At 46.7% G+C, this 20747-nt stretch overlaps 1 protein-coding gene across 15 annotated transcripts in view; it reads right to left on the bottom strand.

The window, feature by feature from the left end:
• Positions 1-21: 21 nt before the first annotated feature.
• The window catches only part of LOC139532738 (R3H domain-containing protein 1-like), a 56643-nt gene continuing 35917 nt past the window's right edge, over positions 22-20747 (bottom strand). For 11 of the 15 annotated variants that reach the window (XM_071330706.1, XM_071330704.1, XM_071330712.1 and 8 more), the window contains 9 exons: positions 16007-16273; positions 15657-15777; positions 10481-10614; positions 10004-10161; positions 9135-9238; positions 8737-8903; positions 7402-7653; positions 6393-6483; positions 22-2358 (listed from right to left, as the gene is read on the bottom strand). In XM_071330706.1, the coding sequence (XP_071186807.1) occupies positions 1928-2358; positions 6393-6483; positions 7402-7653; positions 8737-8903; positions 9135-9238; positions 10004-10161; positions 10481-10614; positions 15657-15777; positions 16007-16273 (1725 nt within the window). In that variant the 3' untranslated portion in view covers positions 22-1927. The remainder of the gene's footprint in view (positions 2359-6392; positions 6484-7401; positions 7654-8736; positions 8904-9134; positions 9239-10003; positions 10162-10480; positions 10615-15656; positions 15778-16006; positions 16274-20747) is intronic. The other 4 variants (XM_071330708.1, XM_071330714.1, XM_071330716.1 and 1 more) reach the window with 4 other exon arrangements.

Below are 20747 nucleotides of genomic sequence, written 5' to 3' on the forward strand. Positions count from 1 at the left end.
TTGAAATGACAAAGCACATCGTTTTGGTGTAAACATTTATTGTTTTCAAACAGAAATAAAAACATCTTGCACCAGCAGACTGTACATCTCTCCTGAATATACCATCAACAACCATCTTAAATCTCTCCTGAATCCACCATCAACAACCATCTTAAATCTCTCCTGAATCCACCATCAACAACCATCTTAAATCTCTCCTGAATCCACCATCAACAACCATCTTAAATCTCTCCTGAATCCACCATCAACAACCATCTTAAATCTCTCCTGAATCCACCATCAACAACCATCTTAAATCTCTCCTGAATCCACCATCAACAACCATCTTAAATCTCTCCTGAATCCACCAGCAACAACCATCTTAAATCTCTCCTGAATCCACCAGCAACAACCATCTTAAATAGACATTTGTTTGGGTATGATGGGGTTAGGGGTGTGTTGTGAATAATGCACACTTTTCCAGTGACCCTTCTGATAGGATACAAATGGTAAAACGAACTAAACATGAAAGGAATTTGGCCTGGCCACCCTATATAGTGCACTACTTTTGATACGTTAGCAGGGAATGGGTGGACTGAACAGAGAGGGTTGGAGGAGGTTGGTGAGAAGGCCATTCATTTTAGAAAAGCTCAAATAGAATAAACCATCAATGAGATGCACCAAGGTTCTCATCTTTTACCTTCAAAACGATAAACCACTATCAAAACAAAAACTTCTCCTTTGTGCCAGTGCAAAGATACCATTTACTGTGTAGAAAAGTGAGAATAATTTAGCTACCATATCAGTGATGATTTATTGTGAATGAAATTGGTGAGTCAGAGTTTATACAAATGGAATTGGATGGCGTGTCTTGTCTTTAGGGGTGTTTGGGAGAGGGATGGCCCGGGGCACCAGAGTCCAGTTAGAAGGCACAAAAAGAACATTCTGTTGGGCTAAGTCCCAAACAGAACCCTATTCTCTAGATAGTGCACTACTTTAGACCAGGTCCCATAGGGCTCATAAAACCACAGCCCTATGAGACCTAAGTAGTGCACTATATAGGGAAATAGGGTGCCATTTGGGACACAACCTTGTTCTAGAAGACTCTAATCTGCTGTTTTAGTAGCACACCAACTGACTAAACAGGAGACTGACTCTACGGGCCGAATACTAACTTGATATTATACACCAGCACAACTCAGACTTTCGTGTAAATCAAGCTTTTACGTCAATGGGACATTTTAAACTGAAATCTGGAGTTATCTGTTGCAGATCTCAAATCAGAATCCGGCCCAAAGAGAGACACTCTTGTCCAATGAGACACTTGGTATATTATCCTCTTGTAATGAATGAGTACAACCCTGCTTTGGGTGTTCTGACTGCAGCTTTTAACAAACATAAAACAAAATAAAATAAAACATGCTGCTCCTTTACCATGTTCTGTCTGCAAATAAAATATGACACTTTTGGAACTTCAAGCTTTTTTTTCTGTCTGTGTCTTTGTGTTTCAACATTGGTGTGTTGTCAGATCCTTTTTACACATTTTCATCTCAAAAAATAGAGAACGTTCTAAAGGCATTTCCAGAAAGCCTCTACAACTCAAGTGAAGAAGCTGTTAGATAATGCCAACCGAGTGATACTCCATCAGTCTGTCTGTCAGTCCGGTGGGAAGTGGAGACTAGTGAGTGATGCTTGCAGAAGAGGGGTGTCTGGTTGGTTGGCCAATGGCAGCAGTGGAGGTGGAGGGGCCATGGCGAGGGCCCGTGACAGGCAGCCCCTCATAGCACCCCGTGGGAGACCCTAGAACAACCTCTCAGGGGCCCTAGTAACATATCACCCCACCCTGCTATTGAGAGCAAGTCCTCTCCTGGTTGGCTGGCTACAGCACCCCACCCTGCTATTGAGAGGTGGTCCTCTCCTGGTTGACTGGCTACAGCACCCCACCCTGCTATTGAGAGCTGGTCCTCTCCAGGTTGTGAAACTCAGAGTGTCTCTTGCTAGTTCTCAGTTTGAACGTTGTGGTAAGGAGGGGCCCAGGGCCGGCAGGGCCACTGTGTCTGAGCAAGGCGTTCTGAGCTGCGTACCTGGAGGGAAACACAGCCAGGATGGTGTAGGTGGACGCCAGGTCGTTATGGTTACTACTGGGGGGTTTGGAACAGGAAGTAGTGTCAGTGTTTGTGTCACCGTTTTTACCGTCCCCCCCAGCCCCACAGTGCTTCAGCAGGGTTTCACCAGACTGGTTCTGGTGTTGGTGCTGTTGGGTCTCAGACAACCACTTGATCATGGCCCCTCCTCTGTATAGTTCCCCCAGGAGAGAGTCTGCCTCCGTACGACTGATGCCCTCTGGTAGCTCCAGCACCTCCAGGACTCCACTGTTCACTGCAGAGAGAGAATTGATTGATTCACCAGGTCAGTTATTGACAACATGATCTTTTACCACTTACTGCATGGAGACCAACAGAAGCTGATCATCTCTAGTGGCAACAGGGATGACATTTAGTTTTGATGTTTTTGGGGAGTAATTGTGGACCAATAAACACTACTATAGTGATTTCAATAAGGATAATTTTTCCTTCTAAAATAAAATCTTGCTGTGTGGAATCCAATATGTGAGAGAATCATTATATCCCTAAAACCTAGGTACACCAGTTTATGTATTTAGCCAGGTGGGAATTCTGCCTAGTCTATAAATTCTTCTTCTTACATGAACAAATACACTCCCGTATGGTCCTTCAGTGCACAGCAAGTGGTTTATAATGAGAATATATATACACATACAGTACCAGTCAAAAGCTTCTAACACACCTACTCATTCAAGGGTTTTTCTTTATTTTTACTATTTTCTACATTGTAGAAAAATAGTGAAGACATCAAAATGTGAAACACATATAGAATCATGTAGTAACCAAAAAAAGTATTAAACAAATCAAAATACATGTTATATTTGAGATACTTCAAAGTAGCCACCCTTTGCCTTGATGACAGCTTTGCACACTCTTGGCATTCTCTCAACCAGCTTCATGAGGTGGAATGCATTTCAATTAACAGGTGTGCCTTGTTGAAAGTTAATTTGTGGAATTTCTTTCCTTCTTAATGCGTTTGAGCCAATCAGTTGTGTTGTGAGAAGGTAGGGGGGGTATACAGAAGATAGCCCTATTTGGTAAAAGACCAAGTTCATATTATGGCAAGAACAGCTCAAATAAGCAAAGAGCAACAACAGTCCATCATTACTTTAAAACATGAAGGTCAGTCAATCAAGAAAATACTTGCTTGGGCCAAGAAACATGAGCTATGAACATTAAGACGGTTGGAAATCAAATTTGAGATTTTTGGTCTTTGAGACGTAGAGTAGATGAACGGATGATCTCCGCATGTGTGGTTCCCACCATGAAGAAGGTAGTGTGATGGTGCTTTGCTAGTGACACTGTCTGTGATTTATTTCGAATTCAAGGCACACTTAACCAGCATGGCTACGACAGCATTATACAGCGATACGCCATCCCATCTGGTTTGTGCTTAGTGGGACTATAATTTGTTTTTCAACAGGACAATGACCCAACACACCTCCGGGCTGTGTAAGGGCTATTTGACCAAGAAGGAGAGTGATGAGGCCTCCACAATCACCCAACCTCAACCCAATTGAGATGGTTTGGGATGAGTGGGACCGCAGAGTGAAGGAAAAGCAGCCAACAAGTGCTCAGCATATGTGGGAACTCCTTCAAGACTGTTGGAAAAGCATTCCTCATGTAGCTGGTTGAGAATGCAAAGAGTGTGCAAAGCTGTCATTAAGGCAACGGGTAGCTATTTAGAAGAATCTAAAATCTATTTAGATTTGTTTAAACACGTTTTTGGTTACTACATGATTCGATATGTGTTATTTCATAGTTTTGATGTCTTCACTATTATTCTACAATGTAGAAAATAGTCAAAATAAAGAAAAACCCTTGAATGAGTAGGTGTCCAAAACTTTTGACAGGTACTGTTTTTTAATTTTTTTGCTAGGTTGTTTATAAATATTATATTAGAAAAAATATTGTTCTAAGACTCAAGTGTGATGATCAACAGGAATCCATTCACAGACCATTATTATTTATACTCCAAAATAAATAAAACTGAACTGGGTTACATAATCAAATCACATATACAGGGTTTTTTCTGGATCAAAACGGGGCTTAGGTGGTGGGTGTGGTTATGGGCTTGGCCAATGGTGATGTCACCAACATACATTTGAGGCTGTCCTATTGGCCGGAGTGACAAAATGTTGTTTAAAAGCTAATTTCCTGCAATTCTACACATTTTGCCAAGGCTTATGTCTTCTGAGTGACAAACAAAATGAAAAAAATGGGGTCTCACGTCATGACAAAACTCCTGAATGCATAATTTTTTTAATTCTCCTCGTCTAGCTTTTATTTAGGTTATTATTAGTTCTCAAAGACGATATTATTTAAAAATATATAGGTCAATTATATGTTCTATGTGCCTAATATCCGGTTTTAGTAGTTTGAGGTGGAACTGACAGCGTTTTAGCAACATGAAATCTTATAAAAATCTGATCACCCCCCCCAGGGAGAATGACACTTTCATTAAAAACAAAGTACATTCTCTGACGAGCACTTAGATATGGTCATTTTCACATTTTCATACTTTCATAGAATGTTTGGGAACTGACAAGTAAGGTATTTGTTAAAATTCTATAACAATATATAGTGGGAAAGTGACCGTGCCTTTGGACAATTAATAGACACTGCAGTAAATAAACCCCAATAAGAACGTGTATGTCGTGTCCAGAACCAGACTACACAGACCGGTGCCCCATAGCCAATCAAAGTTACAATACGCATATATGCAAATAAGCCATTTGCCACACGGACCTGCCATCATTCACTTTGAACTGGACTATGTGTTTACAGGCAGTAGGACCTGTCATCATTCACTTTGAACTGGACTATGTGTTTACAGGCAGTAGGACCTGCCATCATTCACTTTGAACTGGACTGTGTGTTAACAGGCAGTAGGACCTGCCATCATTCACTTTGAACTGGACTATGTGTTAACAGGCAGTAGGACCTGTCATCATTCACTTTGAACTGGACTATGTGTTTACAGGCAGTAGGACCTGCCATCATTCACTATGAACTGGACTGTGTGTTTACAGGCAGTAGGGCCTGTCATCATTCACTTTGAACTGGACTGTGTGTTTACAGACAGTAGGACCTGTCATCATTCACTTTGAACTGGACTATGTGTTTACAGGCAGTAGGACCTGTCATCATTCACTTTGAACTGGACTATGTGTTTACAGACAGTAGGACCTGCCATCATTCACTTTGAACTGGACTATGTGTTTACAGGCAGTAGGACCTGCCATCATTCACTTTGAACTGGACTGTGTGTTTACAGGCAGTAGGACCTGCCATCATCCACTTTGAACTGGACTGTGTGTTTACAGGCAGTAGGACCTGCCATCATTCACTTTGAACTGGACTGTGTGTTTACAGACAGTAGGACCTGCCATCATTCACTATGAACTGGACTGTGTGTTTACAGGCAGTAGGACCTGTCATCATTCACTTTGAACTGGACTGTGTGTTTACAGGCAGTAGGACCTGCCATCATTCACTTTGAACTGGACTGTGTGTTTACAGGCAGTAGGACCTGCCATCATTCACTTTGAACTGGACTGTGTGTTTACAGACAGTAGGACCTGCCATCATTCACTATGAACTGGACTGTGTGTTTACAGGCAGTAGGACCTGTCATCATTCACTTTGAACTGGACTGTGTGTTTACAGGCAGTAGGACCTGCCATCATTCACTTTGAACTGGACTGTGTGTTTACAGGCAGTAGGACCTGCCATCATTCACTTTGAACTGGACTGTGTGTTTACAGGCAGTAGGACCTGCCATCATTCACTTTGAACTGGACTGTGTGTTTACAGGCAGTAGGACCTGTCATCATTCACTTTGAACTGGACTGTGTGTTTACAGACAGTAGCAACAGTGCGACTTTAGACCATTAGAAAGCATTTGCAAAAAGCCACAAAAGCCACCTGAATGGATACATGCCAATATGTAAATACCACGGAGTCCTCTTACATTTGGGAACGTCACAGTCCTATTGATCAAACAACCATGAACTGGTAGGCTCTCTCCCTCCCTAAGATCAACAACTAAGGTCTCTCCTCGCTCGTCCCAAGGGTCATGGTCTCGCTCGTCCCAAGGGTCATGGTCTCGCTCGTCCCAAGGGTCATGGTCTCGCTCGTCCCAAGGGTCATGGTCTCGCTCGTCCCAAGGGTCATGGTCTCGCTCGTCCCAAGGGTCATGGTCTCGCTCGTCCCAAGGGTCATGGTCTCGCTCGTCCCCGGGTCATGGTCTCGCTCGTCCCCGGGGTCATGTTCTCTCCTCTCTATTACCTGGGTCACCTACACTAAGATCTGATGATAATGACTTCCTAGGCGGTGGTCTCCTCCCTCGCCCCCCATGATGCCGGATTCCCATTGGGCCCTGAGGGAAAAGGAAAAGGAGGCAGACATGTTGACTGGACTGAGCTTTAATTGTCTACTTTTTTCATCTTTTAATCTTACATTTTCACGTCACAGATTTGGTCCATTTTGTCGTACGAAACAACCTTCTTTGTCAAGTGTGTGTTGAGGACTCACGTGGTGGTGGTTGGGGATCATGTGGTGTGTGTGTGTGTGTTCTGAGGACTCACGTGGTGGTGGTTGGGGATCATGTGGTGTGTGTGTGTGTGTGTTCTGAGGACTCACGTGGTGGTGGTTGGGGATCATGTGGTGTGTGTGTGTTCTGAGGACTCACGTGGTGGTGGTTGGGGATCATGTGGTGTGTGTTCTGAGGACTCACGTGGTGGTGGTTGGGGATCATGTGGTGTGTGTTCTGAGGACTCACGTGGTGGTGGTTGGGGATCATGTGGTGTGTGTGTGTGTGTGTTCTGAGGACTCACGTGGTGGTGGTTGGGGATCATGTGGTGTGTGTGTGTGTTCTGAGGACTCACGTGGTGGTGGTTGGGGATCATGTGGTGTGTGTGTGTGTTCTGAGGACTCACGTGGTGGTGGTTGGGGATCATGTGGTGTGTGTGTGTGTTCTGAGGACTCACGTGGTGGTGGTTGGGGATCATGTGGTGTGTGTGTGTGTGTTCTGAGGACTCACGTGGTGGTGGTTGGGGATCATGTGGTGTGTGTGTGTGTTCTGAGGACTCACGTGGTGGTGGTTGGGGATCATGTGGTGTGTGTGTGTTCTGAGGACTCACGTGGTGGTGGTTGGGGATCATGTGGTGTGTGTGTGTGTTCTGAGGACTCACGTGGTGGTGGTTGGGGATCATGTGGTGTGTGTGTGTGTGTTCTGAGGACTCACGTGGTGGTGGTTGGGGATCATGTGGTGTGTGTGTGTGTTCTGAGGACTCACGTGGTGGTGGTTGGGGATCATGTGGTGTGTGCCGTGGATCAGCGGAGGCCTGATGGCAGGGTTGTACTGGAGGGGTTGACCCAGTAATGGGTATCTGCCGTCCACTGCCTGCCCTGGGCCGAAGGGTCTGGGGAACTGGGTGATTATGGGGATGGGGCCGGCCGAGTGGAGGTTCTTTATGGAGGTCAGTTGGTGGGTTGGAGCTTGGGGCTGGGCCGGAGGCGTGCTGGCGCTGCCCAGCTGGGGACTGTTCTATAGGACAGAGGCAGAAAGGAGGGACAGGGACGTGGGGGTCAAAGAGGGGACATAGAAACCCTTTAATATAGTCCAGAGGGAAAGTGTGTCCCTAGTTCGAAGAGACGGGCCTAAGCAAGATGCTCGGAGTCGCTTATCTTGATAACACAATGAGCAGTTATTTGGGATGCAAGATGATGTGTAGATCAGTCATCCTGCCCTCGCTCAGGCTGATCCTGCCCTCGCTCAGGCTGATCCTGCCCTCGCTCAGGCTGATCCTGCCCTCGCTCAGGCTGATCCTGCCCTCGCTCAGGCTGATCCTGCCCTCGCTCAGGCTGATCCTGCCCTCGCTCAGGCTGATCCTGCCCTCGCTCAGGCTGATCCTGCCCTCTCTCCAACATGCAGAATATTACAACGACTCCTGACTGGTTATGTCTAATTATCAGCAGCTCAGTAGTTACCCGTGAGTCGTCTGGTGGTTCTGAGTAGTTACCCGTGAGTCGTCTGGTGGTTCTGAGTAGTTACCCGTGAGGCGTCTAGTGGTTCTGAGTAGTTACCCGTGAGGCGTCTAGTTGTTCTGAGTAGTTACCCGTGAGTCGTCTAGTGGTTCTGAGTAGTTACCCGTGAGTCGTCTAGTGGTTCTGAGTAGTTACCCGTGAGTCGTCTAGTTGTTCTGAGTAGTTACCCGTGAGGCGTCTAGTTGTTCTGACTAGTTACCCGTGAGTCGTCTAGTTGTTCTGAGTAGTTACCCGTGAGTCGTCTAGTGGTTCTGAGTAGTTACCCGTGAGTCGTCTAGTTGTTCTGAGTAGTTACCCGTGAGTCGTCTAGTGGTTCTGAGTAGTTACCCGTGAGGCGTCTAGTTGTTCTGAGTAGTTACCCGTGAGGCGTCTAGTTGTTCTGAGTAGTTACCCGTGAGTCGTCTAGTTGTTCTGAGTAGTTACCCGTGAGTCGTCTAGTGGTTCTGAGTAGTTACCCGTGAGTCGTCTAGTGGTTCTGAGTAGTTACCCGTGAGGCGTCTAGTTGTTCTGAGTAGTTACCTGTGAGTCGTCTAGTTGTTCTGAGTAGTTACCCGTGAGTCGTCTGGTGGTTCTGAGTAGTTACCTGTGTGTTGTTTAGTTGTTCTGAGGACCTCTGGCTGCGTGTGTGATCCAGACTGTAGAATCTGTTGTGTTTCCACTGTGAAGGGGAGTGGGCTCTGGGCTGGTGGTTAGGGGGCAGGGTCAGCTGCATCATCACCATACCACCACTGTGAGGACCGGGGTGCACACCTACAAACAAACAGACACACAGTTACAACAACGTCAAAATCACAGCTTCAGTGTCTAAGGAACGTTTTCCATCCTCGGATGGACACACAAGGCAGGAAAACCATTTTAATGGTATCAAATCTCATACTTAAGGGTCTTTCAAAGCGAACGGTATCTATATTAGTATGTGTGTGATCCCGGGGGGAATTGAACCCACGACCTTGGTGTTGCTGAGAGGAGGGGTAATGTTACCTGTGCACTGCTGTCCAGGTAGCTGCTGGGTCCCACACGGAGACGAAGCCCGGGGAAACTGCATCTGCTCTGCTCCAGGAGGAGGTAAGAAACCCATCGATGGACTGTGGAGACACTTGCTTAGTCAATATATTTATGGAGCTCTATGAGGCATCAATTAAAAGGCATTGATAGCACCAGCAGCCAGCCACTTTATAGTTGCTCTCAAAAGTCTCCCTTAAAGAGCCCTAACACCATTTTTCAGAAATAGTCTTGAGCTGACAGTGACCTCCAGACTGCCCTACTAACAGAAACTCCACTGAGCTGAAAGTGTCCTCCAGACTGCCCTACTAACAGAAACTCCACTGAGCTGAAAGTGACCTCCAGACTGCCCTACTAACAGAAACTCCACTGAGCTGAAAGTGACCTCCAGACTGCCCTACTAACAGAAACTCCACTGAGCTGAAAGTGACCTCCAGACTGCCCTACTAACAGAAACTCCACTGAGCTGAAAGTGACCTCCAGACTGCCCTACTAACAGAAACTCCACTGAGCTGAAAGTGAACCCCAGACTGCCCTACTAACAGAAACTCCACTGAGCTGAAAGTGACCTCCCTCCCTGTTGTACTGGTTCCTCTATACCGCCCCACAGCATCAGTACTGTCAGTGTTAATATTAAGTGTCCCAAATAAAACCTTATTCCCTATATAGTGCACTACTTTTAACCAGGTCATAAAGAGGAAATGAATGACATGTTTGTTTTTCTCTGCGGCGTTTCATCAACGTTGAACTACTTTGGAATATGAAACAGTACCAGATTACAGACCTAACACTTATTTAATACACAGTCCATCTTCCTGGTGTCAACAATAGAACAGCTCAGTGCCTACCTCATGGTGCTGTGTTGATTTGGTGGCATGACACTGTAGTAAACCTGCATGCCTGACATGGCCATGGGACCTTGGCTTGGATGGCTCTGGATCATCATTGGCTGTTGACATGCCTGCTGATGTGGAGGCATGTTCTGAGACCCCTGGGGCATTGATACCTGCACGACGCACACAGACCATATGGAACAACAGGATTAAGCAGGACTATTTCTTTTTTACATTTACAATTGATACAGACATCTGATGTCAGATCCCTTTCAAATCTCTTTTCAATTCAATCTTCAAACTATTTAACATTTCAGGGTTCGATTGATATAATTATAAGATTTTCAGTCAGGAAAAGATGTTCACAAGAGCAAGATGTTCACAATAGAAGACCAAACCATGTCAAAGTAAAAGGACAGGACAAATCAATTTGATTCTTTAATTGAAAAAAAAAAACAACAGTTTAATAATGATAAGCCAAAAAGAAGGTACCTGATAAGACGACATTGAAGGGTACTGGACCATGAAGGCCGTCATGTGATTTCCCATATTGCTGTGCTGCTGGTTGTTCACCAGGTTCTGATGCTGAGGGCCCTGGGGCTGACTTGGCATCACAGCATGGTAACCTTCAGTAACATTAGGACGTTACAATTCACTTCTATTGAAATATCTAGTGAGATGTAGAACATTTGAATTCATTGTTTTTAAACAAAATGGTGACATTAATTCTATTCACAACGACTATGAATGAATGAGCCGAAGTGAAATGAGAAACATATTTAATATGCCTCTGTTGTCTTAGGAGATGATCTCTTTACTTGTATTAGAATTAAGCAGTAAGGCCTGAGGGGGTGTGGTATGTGGCCAATATACCACAGCTAAGGGCTGTTCTAATGCACGACGCAACGTGGAGTGACTGGATACAGCCATGGTATACTGGCCATATACTACAAACCCCCAGGTGCCTTATTGCTATTATAAACTGGTTACCAACGTAATTAGAGCAGTAAAAATACATGTTTTGTCATACCCGTGGTATACGGTCTGATATACCACGGCTGTCAGCCAATCAGCATTCAGGGCTCGAACCACCCAGTTTATAATACCCATTACAATTGTAGAAGAAAAAATAAAACATGGAGAAAATCATACAATATTGATTCCAAGGAAGGAAGAGCGTAGTGGGAAAAAAAACACAGCGAAAACAAAGACTAATAGATAAGCAAATTACAAAAACAGACGATGCAAAATGCGCAACATAGAAAAAGGGTGGTCTCTCTCGCAAAGTAAAAAGGGTGGTCTCTATCGCAAAGTAAAAAGGGTGGTCTCTCTCGCAAAGTAAAAAGGGTGGTCTCTCTAGCAAAGTAAAAAGTGTGGTCTCTCTAGCAAAGTAAAAAGGGTGGTCTCTCTAGCAAAGTAAAAAGGGTGGTCTCTCTAGCAAAGTAAAAAGGGTGGTCTCTCTAGCAAAGTAAAAAGGGTGGTCTCTCTAGCAAAGTAAAAAGGGTGGTCTCTCTAGCAAAGTAAAAAGGGTGGTCTCTCTAGCAAAGTAAAAAGGGTGCTGGAAATAGTAGTGCTTGTTCCATAGTGGACTGCTGAATGTCAAGGTTACAGACTGGAGCTTCTCACAGAGAAATCCAGGGACCGCATTAGTCGCCGTCGTCCTTTTGTAAAAAGGTGACCGGAACATTCTTTAGCCCCAATGAGGAAAAGTGAAACAAGACGAGACCAATAGAGAATGAATGCTTTCATATGTGAAAGAGCAGGACACTATTTTGACCGTCCTCCAGTCTCTCTCCTGACCTCTGCTCACAAACCCAAGCATGAAATGACTCTCCCATTATATCCCCCACACACCATTCCACCTGACCACACAGAGAATGGGAGTAGATTGCCTTGGTACAGCAGGTGAAATAGGAAGTTGCTAACAGGTGCTTTATGCCTATTGTCAGTGTGCCTTTGTGTTGTAATCTGCAGGACTGAACGGTTCCAAAAAGACACGTTGTAATAACAGATGACGACCCTGAAGGAACGGGTAGTCATCATCATGGCCACTGGAGAAGTGTTGAGGGGCGGAAAATAGAGGCCGCTGGAGGAGAGGAGTGAGAGACTGAAGAGAAGTGAGGGGCGGAAAATAGAGACCGCTGGAGGAGAGGAGTGAGAGACTGAAGAGAAGTGAGGGGCGGAAAATAGAGACCGCTGGAGGAGAGGAGTGAGAGACTGAAGAGAAGTGTTGAGGGGCGGAAAATAGAGACCGCTGGAGGAGAGGAGTGAGAGACTGAAGAGAAGTGAGGGGCGGAAAATAGAGACCGCTGGAGGAGAGGAGTGAGAGACTGAAGAGAAGTGTTGAGGGGCGGAAAATAGAGACCGCTGGAGGAGAGGAGTGAGAGACTGAAGAGAAGTGAGGGGCGGAAAATAGAGACCGCTGGAGGAGAGGAGTGAGAGACTGAAGAGAAGTGAGGGGCGGAAAATAGAGACCGCTGGAGGAGAGGAGTGAGAGACTGAAGAGAAGTGTTGAGGGGCGGAAAATAGAGACCGCTGGAGGAGAGGAGTGAGAGACTGAAGAGAAGTGAGGGGCGGAAAATAGAGACCGCTGGAGGAGAGGAGTGAGAGACTGAAGAGAAGTGTTGAGGGGCGGAAAATAGAGACCGCTGGAGGAGAGGAGTGAGAGACTGAAGAGAAGTGAGGGGCGGAAAATAGAGACCGCTGGAGGAGAGGAGTGAGAGACTGAAGAGAAGTGAGGGGCGGAAAATAGAGACCGCTGGAGGAGAGGAGTGAGAGACTGAAGAGAAGTGTTGAGGGGCAGAAAATAGAGACCGCTGGAGGAGAGGAGTGAGAGACTGAAGAGAAGTGAGGGGCTGAAAATAGAGACCGCTGGAGGAGAGGAGTGAGAGACTGAAGAGAAGTGAGGGGCGGAAAATAGAGACCGCTGGAGGAGAGGAGTGAGAGACTGAAGAGAAGTGAGGGGCGGAAAATAGAGACCGCTGGAGGAGAGGAGTGAGAGACTGAAGAGAAGTGAGGGGCTGAAAATAGAGACCGCTGGAGGAGAGGAGTGAGAGACTGAAGAGAAGTGAGGGGCTGAAAATAGAGACCGCTGGAGGAGAGGAGTGAGAGACTGAAGAGAAGTGAGGGGCGGAAAATAGAGACCGCTGGAGGAAAGGAGTGAGAGACTGAAGAGGAGTGAGGGGCTGAAAAAGAGACCGGTTCACTGTGAGAATCATAGAACTCTCAGACAGCGTCCCGGCCCCGCATTCTGCCACTCCGCTTTCCAGGTCTTCATCACCAACACCTCTGTGTTCCAGTCCAGACTCCTGGTCTTCATCACCAACACCTCTGTGTTCCAGTCCAGACTCCTGGTCTTCATCACCAACACCTCTGTGTTCCAGTCCAGACTCCTGGTCTTCATCACCAACACCTCTGTGATCCAGTCCAGACTCCTGGTCTTCATCACCAACACCTCTGTGTTCCAGTCCAGACTCCTGGTCTTCATCACCAACACCTCTGTGATCCAGTCCAGACTCCTGGTCTTCATCACCAACACCTCTGTGCTCCAGTCCAGACTCCTGGTCTTCATCACCAACACCTCTGTGTTCCAGTCCAGACTCCTGGTCTTCATCACCAACACCTCTGTGATCCAGTCCAGACTCCTGGTCTTCATCACCAACACCTCTGTGCTCCAGTCCAGACTCCTGGTCTTCATCACCAACACCTCTGTGTTCCAGTCCAGACTCCAGGTTTTCCCATCGCCAACACCTCGGTGGTCTAGTGTGGCTGAGTTAAGAGTGTGGTGAGGTTGTAGGTTCAATTCCCACAAGCATAATTTATTCTGAAGCCTTCAGCAAAACTGTTTCATTGCAGAAGCAACTTCCTTATGCAAGTGGTTTGGAAACAGTCATTATTTTCACTGTGGCTAGATATTCCACTGTTTATGCACTAGTAGACTAACAGTATTTAGCCTAATTTGTTCCTCTGCTCAGCCCCAAGAGATGCCTCCTAATTCCCCAGACAGACAATAGAGTAGCATTCCTCCACATTAAAGCCAGTAAATGGCCACAGTGCTGCGTTCAGCAGGAGACAACCAGTAAAACAGCTGTGGTGAGGAGGCAGGAGGCTGTAGCTAACAACCAGTAAAACAGAGCTGTGTTGAGGCAGGAGGCTGTAGCTAACAACCAGTAAAACGGAGCTGTGTTGAGGCAGGAGGCTGTAGCTAACAACCAGTAAAACGGAGCTGTGTTGAGGCAGGAGGCTGTAGCTAACAACCAGTAAAACAGAGCTGTGGTGAGGAGGCAGGAGGCTGTAGCTAACAACCAGTAAAACAGAGCTGTGGTGAGGAGGCAGGAGGCTGTAGCTAACAACCAGTAAAACAGAGCTGTGTTGAGGCAGGAGGCTGTAGCTAACAACCAGTAAAACAGAGCTGTGTTGAGGCAGGAGGCTGTAGCTAACAACCAGTAAAACAGAGCTGTGTTGAGGAGGCAGGAGGCTGTAGCTAACAACCAGTAAAACAGAGCTGTGTTGAGGAGGCAGGAGGCTGTAGCTAACAACCAGTAAAACAGAGCTGTGTTGAGGAGGCAGGAGGCTGTAGCTAACAACCAGTAAAACAGAGCTGTGTTGAGGCAGGAGGCTGTAGCTAACAACCAGTAAAACAGAGCTGTGTTGAGGCAGGAGGCTGTAGCTAACAACCAGTAAAACAGAGCTGTGTTGAGGAGGCAGGAGGCTGTAGCTAACAACCAGTAAAACAGAGCTGTGTTGAGGAGGCAGGAGGCTGCAGCTAACAACCAGTAAAACAGAGCTGTGTTGAGGAAGGAGGCTGTAGCTAACAACCAGTAAAACGGAGTTGTGTTGAGGCAGGAGGCTGTAGCTAACAACCAGTAAAACGGAGCTGTGTTGAGGCAGGAGGCTGTAGCTAACAACCAGTAAAACAGAGCTGTGTTGAGGAGGCAGGAGGCTGTAGCTAACAACCAGTAAAACGGAGCTGTGTTGAGGAGGCTGTAGCTAACAACCAGTAAAACGGAGCTGTGTTGAGGAGGCTGTAGCTAACAACCAGTAAAACAGAGCTGTGTTGAGGCAGGAGGCTGTAGCTAACAACCAGTAAAACAGAGCTGTGTTCAGGAGGCAGGAGGCTGTAGATAACAACCAGTAAAACAGAGCTGTGTTGAGGAGGCTGTAGCTAACAACCAGTAAAACGGAGCTGTGTTGAGGAGGCTGTAGCTAACAACCAGTAAAACGGAGCTGTGTTGAGGAGGCTGTAGCTAACAACCAGTAAAACAGAGCTGTGTTGAGGCAGGAGGCTGTAGATAACAACCAGTAAAACAGAGCTGTGTTCAGGAGGCTGTAGCTAACAACCAGTAAAACGGAGCTGTGTTGAGGAGGCTGTAGATAACAACCAGTAAAACGGAGCTGTGTTGAGGAGGCTGTAGCTAACAACCAGTAAAACAGAGCTGTGTTGAGGCAGGAGGCTGTAGATAACAACCAGTAAAACAGAGCTGTGTTCAGGAGGCTGTAGCTAACAACCAGTAAAACGGAGCTGTGTTGAGGAGGCTGTAGATAACAATGGTGTCCCCCCCAGGGTGCAGAGAAACAGAATACACACTCAGCAAGCAGACTGCAGCTCACTGGGAGACAGCTCAGTTAATCAAGACAAACACAGAGAGATATCAGTGTGTGTGTTTACCTGGCTGCTGGGGTAGAGGCTGGTTCTGGGGGCTGGTGTAGTGCACGGGGCTGACAGGGCGATAGTGCTGGTTGGAGTGGGAGTGGGGGTCCTGGGCTGGAGCACAGTAACATGTGTGCATCTACAGGAGAGGAAGGACAACAAGCAGACAGAGTTTCTCTGGTCACCTTGGATTCTGAGCACTTTCCTCAAAGAGGATCTGAGGTCAATCTAGATTGTGATCATATCTGGATAATCTGGTGGATAATATCATTGACTATTACTGAAGGAGACTGAGACCAACAAGTAGGTAGTTGAAGTAGACGATGCCATGAGATGGTGTGTTGACTGACCATGTGACTGTACTGTACCTGTTGTACCTGCTGTGGCATGTAGCCCTGTTGCTGCATGACCGGCTGGCTCATAGGGTGTGCAGGGCCGGGGTAGGCCTGGGTTTGTCCCACCACAGGGGGCCCTGGAGGGGCCACCATGTAGCCAGTCTGCTGGTGCTGCAGGGGGCCCTGGAGCACCACAGGGCCCGAAGGGTACATGGCAGGGTGGGGGCCGCCGTTAGTGCCGTCGCTGGACGCCTGGCGCACCACACTCATGTGGCTGAACTGGGCAGCCAGCCCTTCTTGCTGTGGGGAGAGAATAATGCTGAAAACATATGTTTCAAATGTATGTACTGTCTAATGTCCTTTAAAATGGTCAAATCCAATCAATCAACAGACAGGGCCAGAGGCAATGTGCATCAAGACCAGGGCCGAAATTATTAGGGTCATATTTATTAGGACACACCGTAGCAAAACATTTTGAAACAGAAAATGAATGTGTCTTATTGGAGACAAGTTCTAGTAGTCTCTCCCTGTTTCAGTCAGTTTTCTACCGTTTGATGCCGAACACCACCCAGGGAACCCAAACTGGGTATTTATAGCAGCAGAGTAGGCTACCTCAGTCTAGGTCATCTATGACAAGCTGTTCAGTGGCAGTAAATTGGAAGTTTAGCGTATCTGCTCATGGATTATTCAACATCTGGTATTGAATTTATGATTAAAAACCGTTTCAGTGCTTTAAAATCAGTCATAGAGGGATGTGTTGGGTGAAAGCAGGTCAGGAAAGGAGGACAACAGAATGCAGCCTGATCTAGTCTACCTAACAGAATGCAGCCTGATCTAGTCTACCTAACAGAATGCAGCCTGATCTAGTCTACCTAACAGAATGCAGCCTGATCTAGTCTACCTAACAGAATGCAGCCTGATCTAGTCTACCTAACAGAATGCAGCCTGATCTAGTCTCCCTAACAGAATGCAGCCTGATCTAGTCTCCCTAACAGAATGCAGCCTGATCTAGTCTCCCTAACAGAATGCAGCCTGATCTAGTCTCCCTAACAGAATGCAGCCTGATCTAGTCTACCTAACAGAATGCAGCCTGATCTAGTCTACCTAACAGAATGCAGCCTGATCTAGTCTACCTAACAGAATGCAGCCTGATCTAGTCCACCTAACAGAATGCAGCCTGATCTAGTCCACCTAACAGAATGCAGCCTGATCTAGTCTCCCTAACAGAATGCAGCCTGATCTAGTCTCCCTAACAGAATGCAGCCTGATCTAGTCCACCTAACAGAATGCAGCCTGATCTAGTCTCCCTAACAGAATGCAGCCTGATCTAGTCTCCCTAACAGAATGCAGCCTGATCTAGTCCACCTAACAGAATGCAGCCTGATCTAGTCTACCTAACAGAATGCAGCCTGATCTAGTCTACCTAACAGAATGCAGCCTGATCTAGTCTACCTAACAGAATGCAGCCTGATCTAGTCTACCTAACAGAATGCAGCCTGATCTAGTCTACCTAACAGAATGCAGCCTGATCTAGTCCACCTAACAGAATGCAGCCTGATCTAGTCCACCTAACAGAATGCAGCCTGATCTAGTCTACCTAACAGAATGCAGCCTGATCTAGTCTACCTAACAGAATGCAGCCTGATCTAGTCTACCTAACAGAATGCAGCCTGATCTAGTCCACCTAACAGAATGCAGCCTGATCTAGTCCACCTAACAGAATGCAGCCTGATCTAGTCTACCTAACAAAATGCAGCCTGATCTAGTCTACCTAACAGAATGCAGCCTGATCTAGTCTACCTAACAGAATGCAGCCTGATCTAGTCTACCTAACAGAATGCAGCCTGATCTAGTCTACCTAACAGAATGCAGCCTGATCTAGTCCACCTAACAGAATGCAGCCTGATCTAGTCTACCTAACAGAATGCAGCCTGATCTAGTCTACCTAACAGAATGCAGCCTGATCTAGTCTACCTAACAGAATGCAGCCTGATCTAGTCTACCTAACAGAATGCAGCCTGATCTAGTCCACCTAACAGAATGCAGCCTGATCTAGTCCACCTAACAGAATGCAGCCTGATCTAGTCCACCTAACAGAATGCAGCCTGATCTAGTCCACCTAACAGAATGCAGCCTGATCTAGTCCACCTAACAGAATGCAGCCTGATCTAGTCTACCTAACAGAATGCAGCCTGATCTAGTCTACCTAACAGAATGCAGCCTGATCTAGTCTACCTAACAGAATGCAGCCTGATCTAGTCTACCTAACAGAATGCAGCCTGATCTAGTCTACCTAACAGAATGCAGCCTGATCTAGTCCACCTAACAGAATGCAGCCTGATCTAGTCCACCTAACAGAATGCAGCCTGATCTAGTCTACCTAACAAAATGCAGCCTGATCTAGTCTACCTAACAGAATGCAGCCTGATCTAGTCTACCTAACAGAATGCAGCCTGATCTAGTCTACCTAACAGAATGCAGCCTGATCTAGTCTACCTAACAGAATGCAGCCTGATCTAGTCCACCTAACAGAATGCAGCCTGATCTAGTCTACCTAACAGAATGCAGCCTGATCTAGTCTAACAGAATGCAGCCTGATCTAGTCTAACAGAATGCAGCCTGATCTAGTCTACCTAACAGAATGCAGCCTGATCTAGTCCACCTAACAGAATGCAGCCTGATCTAGTCTAACAGAATGCAGCCTGATCTAGTCTACCTAACAGAATGCAGCCTGATCTAGTCTCCCTAACAGAATGCAGCCTGATCTAGTCGACCTAACAGAATGCAGCCTGATCTAGTCGACCTAACAGAATGCAGCCTGATCTAGTCTACCTAACAGAATGCAGCCTGATCTAGTCTCCCTAACAGAATGCAGCCTGATCTAGTCTACCTAACAGAATGCAGCCTGATCTAGTCCACTTAACAGAATGCAGCCTGATCTAGTCCACCTAACAGAATGCAGCCTGATCTAGTCTACCTAACAGAATGCAGCCTGATCTAGTCTACCTAACAGAATGCAGCCTGATCTAGTCTACCTAACAGAATGCAGCCTGATCTAGTCTACCTAACAGAATGCAGCCTGACCTAGTCTACCTAACAGAATGCAGCCTGATCTAGTCTAACAGAATGCAGCCTGATCTAGTCTACCTAACAGAATGCAGCCTGATCTAGTCCACCTAACAGAATGCAGCCTGATCTAGTCTAACAGAATGCAGCCTGATCTAGTCTACCTAACAGAATGCAGCCTGATCTAGTCTACCTAACAGAATGCAGCCTGATCTAGTCTAACAGAATGCAGCCTGATCTAGTCTACCTAACAGAATGCAGCCTGATCTAGTCTACCTAACAGAATGCAGCCTGATCTAGTCTACCTAACAGAATGCAGCCTGATCTAGTCTCCCTAACAGAATGCAGCCTGATCTAGTCGACCTAACAGAATGCAGCCTGATCTAGTCGACCTAACAGAATGCAGCCTGATCTAGTCGACCTAACAGAATGCAGCCTGATCTAGTCGACCTAACAGAATGCAGCCTGATCTAGTCTACCTAACAGAATGCAGCCTGATCTAGTCTACCTAACAGAATGCAGCCTGATCTAGTCTACCTAACAGAATGCAGCCTGATCTAGTCTACCTAACATGATCTAGTCTACCTAACAGAATGCAGCCTGATCTAGTCTACCTAACAGAATGCAGCCTGATCTAGTCTACCTAACAGAATGCAGCCTGATCTAGTCTACCTAACAGAATGCAGCCTGATCTAGTCTACCTAACAGAATGCAGCCTGATCTAGTCCACCTAACAGAATGCAGCCTGATCTAGTCCACCTAACAGAATGCAGCCTGATCTAGTCTACCTAACAGAATGCAGCCTGATCTAGTCTACCTAACAGAATGCAGCCTGATCTAGTCTACCTAACAGAATGCAGCCTGATCTAGTCTACCTAACAGAATGCAGCCTGATCTAGTCCACCTAACAGGGTAATAGGGCTGTTTTATCTAACCTTTATTTTACTAAGCAAGTCAGTTAAGAACAAATTCTTATTTTACAATGACGGCCTACCCCCGGCCAAACCCTCCCCTAACCTGGCGACGCTGGGCCAATTGTGTGCCGCCCTATGGGACTCCCGATCACGGCCGGATGTGATACAGCCCGGGATCGAACCAAGGATCGAACCAGGGTCTGTAGTGACACCTCTAGCACTGAAATGCAGTGCCTTAGACCGCTGCGCCACTCGGGAGCTAACAGAGTCATGTTCTACCTAACGGTCACAGGGCAAACAGGGTCATGTTCAACCTAACAGTCACAGGGCTAACAGGGTCATGTTCTACCTAACAGGGTCACAGGGCTAACAGGGTCATGTTCTACCTAACGGTCACAGGGCTAACAGGGTCATGTTCTACCTAACGGTCACAGGGCTAACAGGGTCATGTTCAACCTAACGGTCACAGGGCTAACAGGGTCATGTTCAACCTAACGGTCACAGGGCTAACAGGGTCATGTTCAACCTAACGGTCACAGGGCTAACAGGGTCATGTTCTACCTAACAGGGTCACAGGGCTAACAGGGTCATGTTCTACCTAACGGTCACAGGGCTAACAGGGTCATGTTCAACCTAACGGTCACAGGGCTAACAGGGTCATGTTCAACCTAACGGTCACAGGGCTAACAGGGTCATGTTCAACCTAACAGGGTCACAGGGCTAACAGGGTCATGTTCTACCTAACGGTCACAGGGCTAACAGGGTCATGTTCAACCTAACGGTCACAGGGCTAA

The sequence above is a fragment of the Salvelinus alpinus genome, chromosome 10 (assembly GCF_045679555.1).
Source record: "Salvelinus alpinus chromosome 10, SLU_Salpinus.1, whole genome shotgun sequence".
NCBI lineage: Eukaryota > Metazoa > Chordata > Actinopteri > Salmoniformes > Salmonidae > Salvelinus > Salvelinus alpinus.